General features: G+C 39.8%; 1 protein-coding gene across 1 annotated transcript in view; it reads left to right on the forward strand.

Moving 5' to 3' along the window:
• The window catches only part of si:dkey-288a3.2 (protein phosphatase 1 regulatory subunit 37), a 100,329-nt gene that overhangs the window by 23,538 nt on the left and 55,813 nt on the right, over nucleotides 1–20,978 (forward strand). The window contains exons 4-8 of the mRNA XM_055230961.1: nucleotides 10,142–10,187; nucleotides 14,566–14,666; nucleotides 14,877–14,996; nucleotides 16,383–16,530; nucleotides 20,397–20,552. Of these exons, the coding sequence (XP_055086936.1) occupies nucleotides 10,142–10,187; nucleotides 14,566–14,666; nucleotides 14,877–14,996; nucleotides 16,383–16,530; nucleotides 20,397–20,552 (571 nt within the window). The remainder of the gene's footprint in view (nucleotides 1–10,141; nucleotides 10,188–14,565; nucleotides 14,667–14,876; nucleotides 14,997–16,382; nucleotides 16,531–20,396; nucleotides 20,553–20,978) is intronic.

Below are 20,978 nucleotides of genomic sequence, written 5' to 3' on the forward strand. Positions count from 1 at the left end.
GAGGCAGAGACGAGTGCATCAGGAAGTTTAGAAATTCATTATAATTATATAGTGGAACCAGTTTATTCATTGGAGGAGTGGATTCTGTCGCTTTGGTGTGTGCACTGTGCAAAAAAAAATACCAAAAATTATGATTCGGATTCAGTTGAATGTTGTATTTTTGTTTAATTTTGATGATTTTAGATGTATTTACGTATTAGCTGCATGTGAGTAGTTTGTATTTCAGACTGGAATCGATATTTTCTTAACCAAATCATGTTAAATCCAAGAAAGATTTGTGGAAAAAAATATATAAACTGCATCTAAACTTGTCAAAAGCACTTAAATCAAGAGTATTCTGGAGTCAAATAATCTTAACTCAAGTAAAAAATATGTCTCGAGTTGCACTTTGCTGGTTTCAACGTGGTTTGGTGCAAAGATTTGTTGAAAAAATATGAATTTAACGCAGCTAACTGCATCCAAACTTGTCAAAAATATGCAAACCAAGACAATTCTGGGGTCAAAATATTCTTAACTTAGACCAGATCATGTTGGAACCAGCAAAAAAAAAAAAAAAAAAGATATACCCCAGCGAACTGCATCTAAATTTGTCAAAAATACTCAAACCAAGTGTATTCTGGAGTCAATATATCCTTAACTCAAGTAAAAAATATCTCCCAAGTTGCATTTTGCACCAAATCATGTTGAAACCAGCAAAGATTTGTTGAAAAAATATAATTTTTAACGCAGCTAACTGCATCTAAACTTGTCAAAAATGCCTAAACTAAGAGTATTCTGGAATCAAATAATCTTAACTCAAGTAAAAAATATGTCTCAAGTTGCATTTTGCACCAAATCTTGTTGAAACCAGCAAAGATTTGTTGAAAAAATAAGATTTTTAACGCAGCTAACTGCATCTAAACTTGTCAAAAACACTCAAACCAAGAGAATTCAAGTGTATGTTAGTGCAGATTTCATATTTTCACATAGATTTATATTGATTTTACAAGTACAAAACGTTCCTTTTATCACTTTTACATTACGTTTATATCATGTTTGTAGTATTAGACAAAGGTGGAGCGCCAGTTTATCCATAAAAAGAAGAAAAAAATATTTAAATGTGTCTGTAAATATCTTGGTTGAGGTTCAAGTATCGAGTAAACGTGAACAAACTATAACATTAACCACAAAAACATGACATTATACACCACTATGTCGTATATGTCACGGCAAGTTTTATTTTTACGTTTGCAATACTTCGTTATCGTGATTATACCTGATAATTTTACCAAAACAACAATTCCACAAAAATGGTTTAGGTTGAGGTTCAAACATTATGAAAAAGGTGCAGAAAGTGTCAAATTAACCACAAAAACACGACGTTTTACACCACTATTTCAAAGATTTGACGTTTAATCCGCTGTTTTATCGTCATTAAACCTGATAATTTTGCCAGAACAACAACGATCTTGGTTAAAACGATTCAAACGGTATGAAAAATGTAAACAAACTGCAAAATTAACCACAAAAATATGACTTTATATTGCTATTTAAATGCTCCATAACAAGTCCTATATGTGTAATAATCTCCTTTTTGTTGCGTTTTAATGTCTTTTTTGAAATATTTGTTATACCCCATGAAATACACAAAGATGACCACATAAATACTTCTTTATATATCATGATTTTAAAGATTCCGTGTGTATAACGAGCTCTTTGTAATATTTGTGTACAGTCGTTAAACCCGACGACTCGCCAAAACATCTCAGTCTTTCCCATTTTTCACCGCACACCTCTACAAACTCCTCTTTTTTTCCTTTTCCTCTCTCTCTCTGTCCTGTCTTTGTGTGTATTTTCAGCCGCGTACTGTAGCGCGCATCCCGGCGGTACTCGTGCGCGCGTTCCGCTTTGGCTCGCTGCCACGGACTAACTGGTTTCACAAACAGCCACCAGCCGGACGCCATGACACGTCTGCTTCTCACGCTGCTGCTAAAGACGGGACAAAAACAGCACAGGTGTATCAAATGTGTGAGAGGACTCCAACCAGTCCTCTTTTAATTGGGCTGAAGATAATAGATTTTCATTTAACCATATGAAAAAAATACACAAGCATTTGGCGCAGCATCTGCCCACGACGGTGCACCGCGCGAAAGGTGGCACATAGTATTTACTCACAAAATATACAGTAGGAATTACGTTTTGTTTTCGTTTAATAAGGACAGAACATATTTTATTTGTTTGTACTTTTTGTCCGGTCCTAAGTCTGGGTCAGGAAGGACATCTGGCTTAAACTGCGTCCATTTGAGACTAGAATATGAAAGTTAAACGCTGTATTTTTAAAACGCGTGGGCAGAAGCATGTGTAGTTTTCTTTGCAGATTAGGGAGGGCATCTGATTTAACTTATTCTGCATGTGCATGTTAGTATGCATATAGATGAAGAGAAAAATATAATCCAAAAAAATAAAAATAAAAATCTCAAAATAAGTTTGTTTAGTTACGTCAAAGTGTGAATAAAAAAATAAAAAAAAAAGACAAAAAAAATTAAATAGTGGCTCAATATTAGGGAGGGCATCCGATTTAAGTTATTCTGCATGTGCATGTTAGTACACATATAGATCAACAAAAAAATATAATCCAAAAAACTTAACTAAACTAACTTATTTTGAGATTTTTATGTCAAAGTGTGAATTAAAAAAAAAAAAAAAATTGTATCTCAATATTAGGGAGGGCATCTGATTTAACTTATTCTGTATGTGCATGTTAGTATGCATATAGATGAAGAGAAAAATATAATCAAAAAAAAAAAAATCTCAAAATAAGTTTGTTTAGTTACGTCAAAGTGTGAATAAAAAATTAAAAAAGAGACAAAAAAAATTAAATAGTGGCTCAATATTAGGGAGGGCATCTGATTTAAGTTATTCTGCATGTGCATGTACCTTTTGCTCTCCTGATCAGATAAAAAAAAAAAAAAAAACGTCTTTCAACTGTTTGCCTGGTCTGGAATCACAATTACTAATAGCATCATAAAATTAGGCTAATTCTGCATCATAATTTGACCCAATTTGTCGTAAAAACAAGATATTTGTCCAGTGCATAAGGTAAAAAATATAGAAAAAAATAGTGTAAAAAAAAAAGTCAAAAAAATCCATATAGTAAAAAGTATAGTATAAAAATGAATATAGTATAAAAAATATAGTTTAAAAAACACATATAATAGAAAAAAATGCATATAGTAAAAAAATAGTATAAAAATGCGTATAGTAAATATATAGTATAAAAATGCATATAGTAAAAAAAAAAGTAAAAAAAAAATCCATAAAGTAAAAAAATAGTTAAAAAAAATACATATAGTAAAAAATTGTAAAAATATAGTAAAAAAATCTGTATAGTAAAAAAATATATAGTATAAAAAATCCATATAGTAAAAAAATGTATAAAAATGCATATAGTAAAAAATATAGTATAAAAAATGCACATAGTAAAAAATATAGTAAAAAAAATCCATATAGTAAAAAATATAGTCAAAAAAAAAAAAATCTCAATTGTGCTAATTCTCCATCATAATTTGACTTTTGTACAAGCAAGATATTTGTCCAGTCCTAAATCCACATCAGGGAGGGCATCTGACTTAAATTCTCAAATAATGGAGTATATATGTATTTTTTTTTGTGAGTAACTTTTAATTAAACCAACTTCTAACATGAAACTGTGAATTAAAAATGCAAAAAGAAACTATAAACCTGCTCTTGACATAAACATCATTGGTTTAGCGGTCAGATCCGATGTCTCACAGGTTGGCGGTGCGATTCCAGCTCCCACGAATATTGTTGTTGTGTCCTTGGGCAAGACACTTAACCCCCTCTCTGAAGCGTACACAGGTGTATGAAGTACGTGCGACCGTTTACCATTATCTCAACCAAAAACTTGACTAAAATTAAATTGTTTCTCCAAATCGTGCTAATTCTCCATCATAATTTGACATTTCGTTAAAAAAAAAAGAGCTAATTCCACGCCGCGGTCACTGTTCCGCGCTCCACGCTAAGTATTGCATCGCTTTAGCACAAAACCCGTACTTTCGCTAACAATACATTCCGCATCTTAACTACCATTTCCAGCGTATTCTCTTTTCATCGGACAAACTCCACGCTGCTAAGAACCAACAATTTACCTGAAGAGGATTTATTATTCTTACTTTTAAATAATAACACATCTTGGCGTCTGTTTTGATAAACGCGCGGCGATGCTAACATATTTTCTCAAGTTTTGAACAAAGAGCTCCAAAGTAGGTTCATATGCCTTTCTTTGCCGGTGTGACAGAAATCCATATTTGATGCATGCTCTGAATCCTAAAATACCTCCGCAGAACTGATTCAGTATACGCGCGGTATATTTGTATGTACGAGTGCGTCTGTTGAGATGATTAAGGGCGGAAATACGACCACCTCTCCCAATTACACAGCAGCCTCTTGTATATACATAAACACTGCAATTTCTGTCCCATTGATGTGTCTAATTCTTCCAGTACATTATGGCTAGCGTCCTGTCTCTCGCCGAATAGAATACAGCGTTTTTTTTGGTTTTTTTTGTCCCTTTTGTACTCCACTTGTCCCTTTGAACAATGAGTCATATTTAGCAAAGAAACACGAAGGCGGCACCGACACAGCCAAGCGTAGAAATACTCGTAATGCTTTTTAATAACTGCGCTGTTCATCGTGAAGAAAGACTTAAGAGCTTGTTAAGAATGATTCAGGTTTAGTAACGACTTAAACGGCACATTTTACGCTATTTTCTGATCTGTTTTAATGTTGTTTTCTCGTCAAAAACAGACCTGGAGTTGTGTTTTGTTTCGTTTACACAGCGGTCTACTCCATTTAGTGTAGTGAAGAGTTTAGTGAGCGAAACGAAACAGCCGCTCCATAAAAGAATGAACCAAACCCGTCGCAAGAGCAGCTCAGGGCCGCAGTCGGCTGTACATCTCCCTTTGAACAATGAGTCATATTTAGCAAAGAAACACAAAGGCGGCACCGACACAGCCAAGCGTAGAAATACTCGTAATGCTTTTTAATAACTGCACTGTTCATCGTGAAGAACGACTTAACTCGTAATGAGCGTATATAGAGTTTAGTAAGAATGATTCACGCTAAACGGCACATTTTATGCTAATTTCTGATCTGTTTTAATGTTGTTTTGTCGTCAAAAACAGACCTGGAGTTGTGATTTGTTGCATTTACACAGCGAAGTGAAGAGAGCAGTGAGCGAAACGAAACAGCCGCCCCATAAAAGAATGTACCAACAACGTTGCAAGAGCAGCTCAGGACCACAGTCGGCTGTTTGTTCGTCAAGATTTTATTGTTATTGTAAAATTTGTGCCTTAGTTAACTTTACCTTTGTTACTCTTTAGTTTAAAACCTCGCAAGTACCTTCTGTTTCAGTATTTTAGATCCCTTTTTGTTTGGTTTTCCTTCATTAAATTACTTCTTTCTTTTCCATTTTTCATTCTCCATCCTGTTTTTTGTTACTTCCCTGACCCTAAACGAGCTGGGCCATAACAGAGGGGCGTTAAATAAGCTGTTTTTGTCAGGAAAGACGATCCTTTCTTAAACAATGAAGGTCTGAGACATCATCTATCCCCCATTTATAACTCTATCCTCCGACCCAAAGCGAACAAAGGAAACAAAGAGGACAGTAGAGCAAGCCAGTAGGGCCATTAAAGGTTGAATAGAGGTCATTAAGGCTGAAACTGTAAACATAAGCTGTTTTTTTTCCAGTTTTGTCCACTCCTACAACTTTTTGACAGATTTAACTTTGTCTTTTATTATGGATCAGACCTGGATGACTCTTCTCTCAAACTGAAAACGCTCTGTTCCACCTTGTGATGTCATCATGTGGTGATACAGGAAGTGCTCCGCTGTGTTTTTAAACTCCACACACCTTCATTTCTAGAATCATTTGGATCATTTCACGCCCTGGGATGTCAAATCTCTACTGAACTAAAGGTAAAAGGAGCTGTTAACTTGAAAACTACTGAGATGTTTAGATGTACAGACTAATAATAAAGGTTTACTCAAATACGTGAAACAAAACACAACTCCAGACATGTTTTTGATGAGGTAACGGCATTAATCAAGTCGTTCCTAAGCCTGAATCCTTTCTTTTTAAACTATTTGTTCATTATCAATCAAGCTTTCCTGTATATTTAAGTTGTGGTTATTATAAAGTGTTCCTGATGTGCTTGTAGGTAGCTAATAGATTGGGTTGTATTTGCAGAACCCGAGATCAAAGGTTCAGTCTCAGCTATATACTGTCGTTGTGTCCTTGAGCAAGACACATGACCCTCTTTGATCCCCCAGAAGTTACAATGCACGCACATATTCAGGCAAAGACGCAGAATCAGGGTAAAAGTTTGACAGAGTTTATTACAGACAAGGAAATGTGAATGTTGGTTGACGGAGAAGGTGGTAGAGGGCGGGGTCGGCGGCTGAGGTGTTCAAACTGTTCGTAGGAAACTGAGTCAGGGGCTGAGGTCTTCGAACCGGGCGTAGGAAGCTGGGTTGGAGGCTGAGGTGTTCGAACCGGGCGTAGGAAGCTGGGTTGGAGGCTGAGGTGTTCGAACCGGGCGTAGGAAGCTGGGTTGGAGGCTGAGGTGTTCGTACCGGTCATGGGGAGTTGGGTTGGAGGCTGAGGTGTTCCTAACGGTCGTAGGAAGCTGGGTTGGAGGCTGAGGTGTTCGGACTGGTCAAGGAGAGCTGGGCCAAAGGCTGAGGTGTTTGAACCGGTCGTAGGAAACGGAGTCGGAGCCTGAGGTCTTCGAACCAGTTAAGAAGAGCTGGGTCGGAGGCAGAGGTGCAAGGTGGGTCCATGAAACGGGATCTGGCAAAAAAAAAAAAAAAAGAGAAAAAACAGCTGAGTACTACGACCTAAATCACAACAACTAGACTGGACCAAGCGGAACTGTACCACAGAGGATACACGGACGATCTAGCGACCTGTGTAGGATCCTCAGTCCCTTTTGTACTCCCGAGGTGGAGGCTCGACTGCTGATTGGCTGCAGGTGTGTAGTGGGCGGTGCCAGAGTCTCCGCCCAGCTCCAGACGAGGACACAGCACAGAAACACAGGGACAGACCGGGATCTTGACGGCGTGAGTGATCGAGGTTTGGTCGGAGATGTACCTTTTTAGATGACTTTAAAGTGAACACAGAACGCGTGAAATTGTGAAGAGATTTTGAGCTTCTTTTAAAAGGCGATATATATTAGACTAAGGGATTATTGTTATTCCTAAAATATAGCTAAAAATAATAAACTTTAACTTCATTTTTAGTTGTTAAAATGTCAAGTTGCTGTTGTAAAGATAATCCAGTTGGCCAAAACATACATAAATCTTTCTTGGTAGTGAGTAAGGAAAAACAAAGCGAAGGACAAAGTGAGATTTTGAAGCAATTTTTAATAAAAGTATTGTGTGATTCCTCAGTTTTGGCCAAACATTTTTTATTCCATATTTATGTTGCAGTTGAAGACCTACGTTTTGGAACCACAGCTCCTCAACACATGTGACTTAGATTTAAACTAAATGATAAAAAACAATCGCACACATCTCAGTTTTCCTCGTGTTTGCACAGTCTGGTGGTAATTTTATCTCACAAGATCGAGTCCCGTCCCTCAAATAGACCCATGTGTAATTTTGAATAGCAGTTTGCAATTCTCACAAACAATCTTAGATTTATTTATTTATTCACGTTCTCCATGTTTTATTTTAGGCTGCGTTCACACTCAGCCTCGTTTGGTCCTGGTTTAGTCCGGGTTTGGTCCTGGTTTGGTCCTGGTTCAGCCCTGGTTTGGTCCTAATTTGATCCTAATTTGGTTCTGGTTTGGTCTTGGTTTAGTCCTGGTTTGGTCCTAATTTGATCCTAATTTGGTTCTGGTTTGGTCCTGGTTTTAGTCCTTGTTTGATTCTGGTTTGATCCTGGTTTGGTCCTGGTTTAGTCCTGGTTTGGTCCTAATTTGGTCCTGGTTTGGTCCTAATTTGATCCTAATTTGGTCCTGGTTTAGTCCTGGTTTGGTCCTAATTTGGTCCTGGTTTGGTCCTAATTTGGTCCTGGTTTGGTCCTAATTTGATCCTAATTTGGTCCTGGTTTTAGTCCTTGTTTGGTTCTGGTTTAGTCCTTGTTTGGTTCTGGTTTAGTCCTGGTTTGGTTCTGGTTTAGTCCTTGTTTGGTTCTGGTTTAGTCCTTGTTTGGTTCTGGTTTAGTCCTGGTTTGGTCCTGGTTTAGTCCTGGTTTAGTCCTGGTTTAGTCCTGGTTTAGTCCCAGTTTTGAAGGTAAATCACATAGAGCTTTGTCATTTCCTCATCAAACTCTGAATAACACATGTATCTGTTCATTAACCTAAATCTGTGTTCTATATGTCGTGTTAAACGCCGCCGTCTAGCACCGCGCTCATTAGGTTTCCCATACTGATTGTGATCCCTAAAGCGGAGCGGCTTCTTTAATTTGTCTTCCGGTTTCCTGTTGTGCCCGTCAATCTCTCCCCAAATCTGTGCGTCTCGTTCTCGCACAGACCTGCCTCCTCCGGTGAGTGATGCAGTCAAATGAGATGTATGTGGAACACTGGCTCCGGCAAATGAACACATCAACTGATGACCAGCTGTTTCTCATTATTATACACTGGTTAATTAGAACGCCGTGTCACCGTCAGCGCCGCGGTAAACTGTGTGAAATTCATAATTCATGCTCTGGCACACGGCCCTGCACCAGGAATTTATGATGCACCGAGGGCCAGTGCGTGATAACCACCTGAAACCTGCACTAGAGTGGGTCTGGACCTGGTCTGGACCTGGTTATGAACTGGTTTTGACTTTGTTTAGACCTGGTTCTGGCCTGATTTGTAATTCGCTTTGAACTGGTTTTGATCTGGTTTGGACCTGTTTTTTGCAACGTTCTGACCTGGATTTGAACTGGTTTGGACCTGGGTTGGACCTGTTTTGAACTGGCTCTGACCTAATACTGACCTGGTTTTGAATTGGTTTGACCTTGTTTTGACCTGGTTTTCATCTGGTTTGGACCTGGTTTTGAACTTGTTTTGAACTACAGTATATTGATTATTCTTCACCCATGTGCCTTACTTCAAAATGTATCTAGAATATTGAAACTAACTGATTACCCCAGTTTTATTTGGTCCTGGTTTAGTTCAGGGTTAGTTCTGGTCACTCCACAGTTAGTATTTAATAGAACTGGTTTAGACCTTGTTCAGTCCTTGTTTAGTCTAAGTAAGGACTAAAAAAGGTCTAAACATTGTCTGTGTTTAGACCTGAAGTCCTCATTTAGACTTTGTAAATCCTGGTTTAGACCTTGTTTAGTCCAGTATTTAGACCATGTTTAGACCTTGTTTAGTCCTTGTTTAGACTGTGTTTAAACCTTGTTAAGTTCTGGTTTAGTCCTTGTTTAGACCTTGTTAAGTCTTGGTTTAGACCTTGTTTAGTCCAGTGTTTAGACCTTGTTTAGACCTAGTTAAGTCCTTGTTTAGTCCTTGTTTAGTCCAGTGTTTAGACCTAGTTAAGTCCTTGTTTAGACCTTGTTTAGTCCAGTGTTAAGGACTTAACTAGGTCTAAACAAGGTCTAGTTTAGTCCTTGTTTAGTCCAGTGTTTAGACCTTGTTTAGACCTAGTTAAGTCCTTGTTTAGTCTTTGTTTAGTCTTGTTTAGTCCAGTGTTTAGACCTAGTTAAATCCTTGTTTAGTCTTTGTTTAGACCTAGTTAAGTCCTTGTTAAGTCCTTGTTTAGTCTTTGTTTAGTCCAGTGTTTAGCTCTTGACTAATGTAAATACCAAACCTCTCATTTGATCAGCTCGACCAGTTTTGACTCAAACCTTCCAACTTGTAAATCGATTTAGTATTTGTACATTGTTTATTATATTTGAATATCACAAATTACATTCTTAAATCCTCATTTTTCTCGTCCGATCCCATCGCCCGTCTCGTATTTAGTAACTTCCTCGTCGTCCTCGTGGTTGCAGAGGCCGCGGTTTGTGCACAGGACGAGCACAAACCCACTGCCAAAATCCCGTCTATCCGTGTGCGTTCTCGCCTCTCCCATTTTTAACACCTCTTTTCCTCTCTCTTCTCCCTCCCCCTCTCCCTCTTTCTGTTTTTTTTTTGTCTCTCCGCAGCAGGGCGCTTGTGTAGGTGGCAGTGTGAAATGCCTGGATCTTAAAGGTAAGCTAAAAAAAACCATTACTTTATTATTAACTATACGACTTATGTTGGTTTAAGTGTAATTATATCAACAGACGTGATCCACACAGTTACTACAAAGAGCTTAATATTTTAAAATTCGCAGTATTTATGGAGACGGTGTGGGTCAGACGAAGTGCTGGGCAGGACTACAGTGTGTCATATCGTCTATAAAGTAAATGTGAGACTGGCAGTCGTGGTTTAGGACATAAATCATAATAAAAATAAAGATAAAACCAAAAAAAAACAACATGTGCTAATGGAGAAGGTCTGTGTTTGGCCCAAAGTCTATACAGTGAAGTTTCATTATATTTACAGATTTAAAACAGTAATTTAGCTCATCGTTATTTTGGAAAACATGTAAATATGAACTGACAAACTGTAAAATAATTATGCAAAAAAATATTAAAAAAAAAAGAATAAAATATAAAATTGTGTCATGTAATTTGTGGGAATGACTTGCTGAATTGGAAACTTAAAACTACTAATAGTAATAATACTACTACACCTACTATTACTACTAATACTACTACTACACCTACTATTACTACTAATACTACTACTACACCTACTATTACTACTAATACTACTACTACACCTACTATTACTACTACACCTACTATTACTACTATTACTACTACTACTACACCTACTATTACTACTAATACTACTACTACACCTACTATTACTACTACACCTACTATTACTACTATTACTACTACTACTACACCTACTATTACTACTAATACTACTACTATCAATACTAATACTAATATTACTACTAATTCTACTAGTGCTACTAATAGTAATACTAATTTTACTACTACTACTACCACTACTAGTACTACTACTAATAATAATGATGATAATTTACATTTTTAGAAACTATTTGATCTTGATTTGATTAAAATTCAAATCTAACTCATGAAAATGTCTCTTCTTTTTCATGTACTGCATATATAACTGCAAACATAAGTATATGATCATGTACTGCATATATAACTACAAACATAAGAGTATGATTTGACAGGATAATGTAATTAAAATCCACACATAGAGTCATATCCATAAACCTGTAAACATTTTTGTAAATACCAAATTCGAATACAAACTTTCAGATGTGATTAAAAGTTGTGTTTTCATCGTCCACTCATCTCCTGTGAGTTTCCCAGTGAGATTCAAGTGTACGGCAGGTTTTTGTGTTTATTATTTTTACATAATTGTATTTATCATAATTTTACCTCAGTCTAGTGACAATTTATGGAAAAAAAAAATACTACTTATGCCATGAAACATCAACTCAACACCAAAATACAGGGGCAAAACCTGCAAAAGAAACACATTTATCTGACAGTTTAAACTTTCATTCAACAAAAGAGACATTGTTTATTTTTATCAGTTTAATCATAAATATTGTGGCGTTTAGACTCATTTTTGGGCCATGTTTACATCACGGTTGCTAGGTAACAGTTATGGAGCTACCTCAACCAGGAAGTCCAACCAGGAAGTAAAAGACAAACACTAACAAAACTGTCAAAAGTTTAAAAAAAATGTCTGGTGCGTCGCAGAGCAGTTTCACGGACTAAAACGCAAGTCCCGTCCTCCAAAAACTTGCTAAACTTAACGCTAACTTTCTAAGCTAATTAAAGGACTGTCCATCTCGAGCGTGGAGGGCCTCTGCCGCCTGTCTGTCGGCGCGGCGCCCCCTTCACCCGCCGCGTTTGGAGATGGGTGTCACCGCTCCGCACGCTGATGCCATCTGACTGCGGGTGTTGTCTCCTTATTATCTCCCCAACGCAGGACGGATTAGAAAAACAGGATTTCAAAACGTCTAACTAACCCCTCCGCCTCACCCTCGCGCGCTCCTGTTAAGTGATTATTGCTAAAACACGCAGGGGGAAAAAAAAAAAGAAATCATTTTGGAAATAATTATGATGGTAATTATCATTTGCCCCCTTCTTGGGTGGGGAGATAAGAGTGGAGGGGTTAGAGGGGAGGGGGCTGAGCTGCACGCGGATTTGTTTCATCAGTCACAGTTTGATTTGGGACTCGGGGTCAATAATAATCACATTAAACGACTGTAACTGTAGCAGACGAATGTACACACGGAATCAGATTACACACCCGCACGCGCCGACGAGCCTCCGCAACGGCGCTTTGAAGATCTGAACTGGAAGAAAGAGGCGATACTTTCACCTAAATGTGTCGGGAGGAGCGGCGGTGTAGAGGTTAGAGCGCTCACCTCCCAGCGAGAAGCTCCTGGGGTCGACGTACGGCTCGGACGCGGAGGGGATGAAGTACTCGATTGTGTTACTCAAGTAAAAGTACACATACAGCGAGAAGCTCCTGGGGTCGACGCACGGCTCGGACGCGAAGGGGATGAAGTACTCGATTGTGTTACTCAAGTAAAAGTACAAATACAGCTCCTGGGGTCGACGTACGGCTCAGACGCAGAGGGGATGAAGTACTCGATTGTGTTACTCAAGTAAAAGTACACATACAGCGAGAACCTCCTGACGCAGACGCAGAGGTGATGAAGTACTCGATTATGTTACTCGAGGTGATGAAGTACTCGATTATGTTACTCGAGGTGATGAAGTACTCGATTATGTTACTCGAGGTGATGAAGTACTCGATTATGTTACTCGAGGTGATGAAGTACTCGATTATGTTACTCAAGTAAAAGTACACATACAGCGAGAAGCTCCTGACGCAGACGCAGAGGTGATGAAGTACTCGATTATGTTACTCAAGTAAAAGTACACATACAGTGAGAAGCTCCTGACGCAGACGCAGAGGGGATGAAGTACTCGATTATGTTACTCGAGGTGATGAAGTACTCGATTATGTTACTCGAGGTGATGAAGTACTCGATTATGTTACTCAAGTGCAGAGGAAAAAGCTACTCAATTTCTAAATGGCATATTACTTAAGTAGATATTTTCATGTGATACTTTTACTTAACTTTTAGAGTAAAAAGTAAAAGTATTTCACTGTATTGTTTAAAGCACGTGTGTCAAACTGAAGGCTCGTGGGCCAAATGTTGCCCGCCGCGTCATTTTATTTGGCCCGGGACAAAGTAGATTAAAAGGTGTCAAGAGATGTACATATTTTTTACTTCTATGGAAATACATGTGTAGTATTTGTAACTTAAATAAGTAATAAATACATTTAACAAGTTGCGTTTATTTTACATCTAAAAAAAAGTGTAAATGTCGTGATATCGATTAAAAAATGACATATTTTGTTCAACAGTAACAAAACAAATCAACTACTGAATTCTGTGTTTTATTTTTGTTTTGCTCAGGACTAAACCAGGACTAAAACCAGGACTAAAACCAGGACTAAACCAGGACTAAACCAGGACTAAAACCGGGACTAAACCTGGGACTTAAACCGGGGACTTAAACCGGGGACTTAAACCGGGACTAAACCGGGACTAAACCAGGACTAAACCAGGTCTAAACAGTGTTTCAGTTTTGTGTAGCTAAAACCTGAAACATTCTTCTTGAAGATGTGACTCAGGCCTCGACTTTGACAAAGTTTAAATCCAGACTCTGGTTCTTTTTGTCTGTGCATGTGACTGAAAGGGGTTTATTCTGCACTTTCCTCCTTTTAATGTTAATTTTATGATGATTATTTGTGATTATTTATGTTTTCATTTGTTGTTTTGTGATTTTTAATGCCTTTTTTTTTCTGTAAATCACTTTGAATTACCTCGTGTACGTATTTTGCTGTATAAATAAACGATCTGATACGCTAAAAAGCCCAAATATCGGCCCGATATATCGACCGAATGACATATCACTGGACAGCAGCAGTCGTTAAAGCCGCTACAAATCGCCTTTTCTTTTGTGACGTTAATGATTTTGTACACGTCCCCTGACAAAAACGGCATAAACTAAACGTACAATCCGCTGTTTGTTCACGTTCCGTTCTTACTTTTGATCTGAATCGTAATAAACAGCCGCGGTATTTTACAGTTTTCCCCGAATCCCATCCACGAAAATGAGTTTGTTGTTATAAAAGTTTGTATGTTTATAGATCTTTTTCCCGCCGGCGCAAAAATCAATGTCATTCCGAGCCGTCAACTCTTGAAGCCCAATCAAAAGTGTTCCTTAACTCTCGTCTTTATCCCTCGTCTCTGTCTTTGATTAAGTCTCAAACACATTATTAAAAGAACGTACAAACACACCGCCGCCTCTAAAGGAAGTTGTTTTTGCCGTGATTTTTTTATTATATTTTTTTGCTGAAATGTTAATTTTCCAAAATGGATAACGCACGTTTAGAGCGACGCAATTTAGCCTGTTAGCAAACAGCCCCCCAATTATCTTGTGTTTGATTGCCTGTTTCCATCAAGGTGAGCGATTAGACCACCGCTCCTGTGAAGCTCTGGAAGCCGTGCTCAAATGGCTGCACTTTGATTTCATCAGTCTGCAGGCAGCCCAACTGGAAGAAAATGTGAGTTTTATATGAGCAAAACTTATTTTCCTCATCTTCGTCTTCCAATTCCAATACAGTTTCATATTCAGGGCTGTCGCTAGATCAGATTAAAGGCTATTTTTTCCTCACAAAGAACTTCATAACGCTCCTGTCAAATTTAAGGCCTTACTTTCGTGTTTTTTTGTGTGTTTTTTTTTGAGCCTCTGACACTTTTTCTGTCTCTCGCAGGGTGCAGCGTCCTTACTGGATATGATTTTGTACTACGAATCTACAATCCATCTCGACATTTCTGACAACAGCACTCTGGCTACGTCGGGGTGGAGGGCCCTGGCTCATTTAATAAAGCAGGTTGGGCTGATGCAGAGGAATTGTAATCTTTGGGTGTAGGTCCCCCGGGATCATGTACGTCTGTGAAAGTGAGTTTGTGGAACATTACATGGGTTTGAGGAGCAGGGGTGGAGGAGCGGGACGGGGGAGCAGGGTGGAGGAGCGGGGTGGAGGAGCAGGGTGGAGGAGCGGGATGGAGGAGCGGGATGGAGGAGCAGGTAGGAGGAGCAGGACGGGGGAGCGGGGTGGAGGAGCAGGGTGGAGGAGCGGGACGGGGGAGCGGGGTGGAGGAGCAGGACGGGGTAGCAGGGTGGAGGAGCGGGACGGGGGAGCGGGGTGGAGGAGCGGGACGGGGGAGCGGGGTGGAGGAGCGGGGTGGAGGAGCAGGTAGGAGGAGCAGGACAGGGGAGCGGGGTGGAGGAGCAGTACGGGGGAGCAGGACGGAGGAGCAGGATGGGGGAGCGGGGTGGAGTTCTGTTATTGTAAACTTCATGGTGGAGGTGGAGATGATGGTGGAGCTGCTTTTGGCTCTGAACTTTAAATCGTTCGTCCTGAGAAAACAGCTGAAGTTAAACTTGATCATGTGACACAAAATGAATCTGAAAATGTAAAATCTATTTAAAAACATCGACTCAGACTGAGGTTTATGTTTGTGTTTATTTATATGGCCTCAAATAAGATTATCTCTCTGTCTGTCTCTCTCTTTACCTCTCTCTCTCTGCTTCTCTGTCTCTCTCCCCTGTCTCTCTCTCTCTCTCTCTGCTTCTCTCTATCTCACTCTGCTTCTTTTGGTCTCTCTTTCTCTGCCTTTCTCTGTCTCTCTCTCTCTGTCTCTCTCTATCTGCTTCTCTCTGTCTCTCTCTGCTTTTTTCTGTCTGTCTCTGTCTCTCTGGCTCTGCTTCTCTGTCTCTCTCTGTGTCTCTCTTTGTCTCTCTCTCTGCTTCTCTCTCTCTGCTTCTTTCTGTCTCTCTCTCTCTCTGTCTCGCTCTGTCTTGGTCTCTCTCTCTCTCTCTCTCTCTGCTTCTTTCTGTGTCTCTCTGCTTCTGTCTCTCTCCTTCTCTGCTTCTTTCTGTCTGTCTCTGTATCTCTCTGGGTCTCTCTTTGTCTCTCTCTCTGCTTCTTTCTGTCTCTCTGCTTCTCTGTCTCTCGCCCTCTCTCTGTTTCTTTCTGTCTCTCTTTCTCTCTGTGTCTCTCTTTGTCTCTCTCTCTCTGCTTCTCTCTGTCTCTCTCTCTCCCCCTTTCTCTCTGTCCTCTCAGAGTGTGTGTCTCTCCAGGTTGGACGTGTGTAACGTGTCTCTCTCTGTGTGTCTCTCTCTGTGTGTCTCTCTGTCCTCTCAGAGTGTGTGTCTCTGCAGGTTGGACATGTGTAACGTGTCTCTCTCTCTGTGTGTCTCTCTGTCCTCTCAGAGTGTGCGTCTCTCCAGGTTGGACGTGTGTAACGTGTCCCTCGTTGACCACTCGTCTCAGTCTCTGTCCAAAGCTCTTGTGTCCAGTCGACTCTCAGAGCTGCACCTGGACAACGCCGAACTCACAGGACTCCCCCTGTTTACACTGGGTAAAAACACACACACATACACACACATGCACAGACACACACACCCCTACATACAAACGCACATATACACACACACACATATACATACAAACGCACACATATATGCACACACACACATACACACCCCTACACAAACACACACACTACACACACACATACAGAAGTTGTGTAACACTGTGTGAGTTCATTCCTGACGTGTTTATTTGTCCAGAACAATTTATGCACAAAGTGATTCAAAAGAAAAAATCAAAACAAATCGAAACATAAAGAATCAATATTAAATTAAGATTAAAGGAGAAAAGTCACAGCAGCAACAGAACCAGAGATTTAAAGAGTCACATGTGCAGAGACGAGTTTGAACTGAACTAAACTCAAACACTGACTCACCTGGTTTAGACCTGGTTTAGTCCAGGTTTAGTCCTGGTTTAGTCCTGGTTTAGTCCTGGTTTAGTCCTGGTTTAGTCCTGGTTTAGTCCTGGTTTAGACCTGGTTTAGTTAGTTTAGACTCTGGGCACCAACAGAAGGCCAGGACTAAACCAGACCTGAACCAGTTATTTTGTCGGTGATAATCGTGACACATTTCTAGTGATAAACCGACATGGTTCTGAGTCACAGAGGAAATGTTTTGTTTTACGCCTCTTTTTTTTACTTTTTCACATAGAATGAGCCAGTTTAAGCTAAAACTATCACGGAATTCACTGTTTTTCTGTTTTGTGGTACCATTTCATTTTTTTTATTTTTTTTTGGCGATACATTTAAAAAAAAAAATAATGTATGGATATTATCTACAGTTATACATTTTAATGACATTTGTCTCCTTTTTAAACCTCCCACATGTTTTCCCTGAGTTCCCCTTTTGATGGGCATATACAAAGAAGCTAAATAAAAAAACAACAACAAAAAAACAAAAAAAACAAACAATAAAAAATAAAATAAAATAAATAAAAATAATAATAATTAAAAAAAAATAATAATAATAAATATACAAAATCATGCCTTATAGATGTAGGCATTATAAATATATATAAAAATAAATACACAATAAGGATAACACAATAATAATAATAATAATACAAAATCAAGCCTTACAGACGAAGGAATTGTATGTAAAAAAAAATGTAAATAATGTTCATAATTTTACTTATTTTTTCATCCCAAAAACGTGCTTGTTGTTGATGAAAGGACTTTACACACTGATATTAAAATGCCTTAAACAGAAAGTCTGTCCCTAACACATAAACAGATATTATCATTATGAGTCCAGATATTTCTTGCAAAAACCATGACACAGACCCCTGCCCTCCATCTGAAAGTACGACTTCCTCAGACGCTCTCGTCCTGTGAGCGTGTGTGTGTGTGTGTGTGTGTGTGTGTGTGAGCGTGTGGGGGTGTGTGTGTGTGTGTGTGTTTATCGGGTCGTGTGAGGACTGCGGAGGTGGAGGTTGTTTTTTCGTCCTGAGACCAGCAGGACCAGATTTTGACCCTGGCCTCTCTCTGCGTGTCGGACCAGGATTAAGAACCTAATCTCTCCTCTGTCACTTTACACACTGCTGCACTCATCAGCCACACACTCACGCACAAAACAACACAAAACAACACAACAACACAACTCTGGGACAAACTGTGCTCAGCCAGTTCAGGGGTAAATGCTCTGTTCAAATATATTAGTGATAATCGTCCTGTTTGTCCTTGATATTTGTGTGTTTTCTTATAAAGCCTCACATTATCTCAGATCTACGCATCTGTTCTGGATCTGAAATACAAAATAAACGTTTGTCTGATCGTAATGAAAGGAATGCAATGTCATAATTACTGACTTTTCCACAAAAATGAAATAAACTCACTGATGTAAAGCACTTTCTATCACAGGATGTGTCTGAAAAACAGAAGGAAGGAAACCAAAATTGGAGTCATTTCATATTTTTATAATCCTGCCAATTGCGCTGGCCCCTCATCTGAATGAAAATATATTTAATTCTCAATTTTCTTTCTTGTTTGACATAAAGAAAAATCAGCGTTGAGTGCAGCCGCTCTTCTCTCTCAGCTGGGAGCAGAGACCGATCCAAATGGACGCAGTGGGCTGCCCACTTGTCCCAACAGCCTCTTGTTCCTCAAACCAGCGTTTTGCTGTGCGCTCTGGATCTCTTTGATATTTTGGGTCTCAAAGCTCGCCCCACCTACACTCCTCTGCGGTCCACGCACGCCTCGCTCTCTCGCCCTCCCCTTCCCTTCTCCGCGGGGGGTCCCGGCTCAGGATCATTGCTTTCGATCGAAGGGGCCTCTGATTGCGGGATTGGGCGCTCGCGGTGGAGTCGACCGGATCAATCCCACCGATCTCACCATTTGGTTCCCACTGCGTCTGATGACAATGTTGGCATTCCACATGCAGCCGCCAGCCTCCATCAAATCTGCGGCATCGATCAGGACAGGGGGGCAGGCGCGGCACGGACACGTGTGCTCAGAAATGCCCATGGCACCGAGCGCCTAAATACAAAAGGTGTGAACACAACACATTTGGGCGCTTTGATGGACTACGCTAATGAACAGCTTTGACAATCGCCGCGGCGCCGGAGCATTGACTCAGGTCGTTGTGGGGACAGAGGGGCACTTCATTTTTACTGCTATAATTGGAGCAGGCGGCGCCCCCTACTGTGCGCCTCTTTTTCATGCTCTGGTCCACTCTCCATCAATCAGTCCATCACAGTCACAACCCAGTGGTCTTTATATTAGGACCTGGAACGATATACATGTGGAATAAATCATTTATTTATTCACACTCGGGGTTTAATCTCAGAGCGAGACATGTGAGGAGGCAACACAAATAGAAGAAACTTAGTCAATATCACTTACAAAGGTAAATTATAGTCCCAGGAACAGTCTGTCAGACACTCACCGCTGTAAATGCACTCTCTGTCCCCTCCGCCCGACTCTGATCTGTGGAACTGTGTCTGTGCGTCTCAAACCTTCTTAATCTACTACTATTACTACAAAAATAATGTACACAGCACTTTTCCAGATGTACAGAGTCACTCTACATGTTGTGCATTATTCATTTATTCACTCTACACTTAGCCACAGCTGCCACGGGGCAAACTGGTGCAAATGAGGCTGCTAATCTGTGCCATCGCCATCGTGTGTGTTTGTTTTCACTAATGTACATGTGCATTTATGTGTGTGTGTGTGTAGATGCTTGTAAACGTATGTGCAGTGGCCCCTGGTTTATCGCGGGGGTCACGTTCTAAAAATAACGAGCAGTAGGTGAAATCTGCAAAGTATCAGCTTTATTTTTTACAATTCTAAATGTTTTTGTCTGTAAAACCCCTCACCACACACACAGGACTAAGACCAGGACTAAGACCAGGACTAAGACCAGGACTAAGACCAGGACTAAGACCAGGACTAAGACCAGGACTAAGACCGGGACCGGGACCGAGACCGGGACCGAGACCGGGACCAAGACCGGGACCAAGACCGGGACCGGGACCAAGACCGGGACCTAAACTGGGACTAAACCAGGTTTAGACTCAAAGGGTTTTATTCTGCACTTTTCTCGTTTAATGTTAATTTTATGATGATTATGTGATTATTTATATTTATATTTGCATGATTTTAATGTCTTTTTTATTCCGTAAAACTCTTTGAGTTACTTTGTGAACAAATTGTGCTGTACAAATAAACTTGTGTCGTCTTTATCAGGAAATATATCACATAAAATGACCAGTGTTTCCAAGGAGACGTCAGTGGTTCATAGATTTTATAAAACATCTTTAACGTCACTCCAGAAACGTTGTATCGTTTGGTCACTAACACGAGAAAAAGAACCTTAATTTGACCTTAAATCCACTTGTGTGTCGTTTGTGTTTTAGTCACCGCCCTCAAATCCAACGTCCACCTCAGAGAACTTCACATCGGTCACAACCAACTCAACAGTTTCCAGGATTCTCTGCAGCTCGGCGACCTGCTCCGCTACAACAACACGCTCCGCACGCTGCAGCTCGGCCACAACGCCATCGCCGACGCCGGTAAATTAAAATAATTCACACATTCGAATAACACGCGCAGAAAATACCTCCAAAGACGTACAGTAATTTATTGTTATGAAAAAAGTTTGTTCGTGCACCGCTAATTTTTATGCTAATGAATCCACACGTAGCTGTTTTTCATAATGTGTAAATTAAATAAACAAGTAAATACTATAAAACGTAGCGATTCCTTTTAAAAAAACACACTTTTATATGACGATTTCGCATTTTTTTTTATAGCTGTTTTTTTTCATTGTGGGAGGGGTCACCGTGTCCGTCTTAAATATCGTCTAATTTCATCACATTTACAGAAAAGAAAGGCCACAGATGCACATTTCCATAGAAACACAAAATCCACACTCCCACTAAACATCTGCCACTGAAGTTCACTTTGCAAACTATAGCAAAGATATGGAGAGAAGTTAA

This window comes from Periophthalmus magnuspinnatus, chromosome 22, assembly GCF_009829125.3.
Source record: "Periophthalmus magnuspinnatus isolate fPerMag1 chromosome 22, fPerMag1.2.pri, whole genome shotgun sequence".
Taxonomy (NCBI): Eukaryota; Metazoa; Chordata; class Actinopteri; order Gobiiformes; family Gobiidae; genus Periophthalmus; species Periophthalmus magnuspinnatus.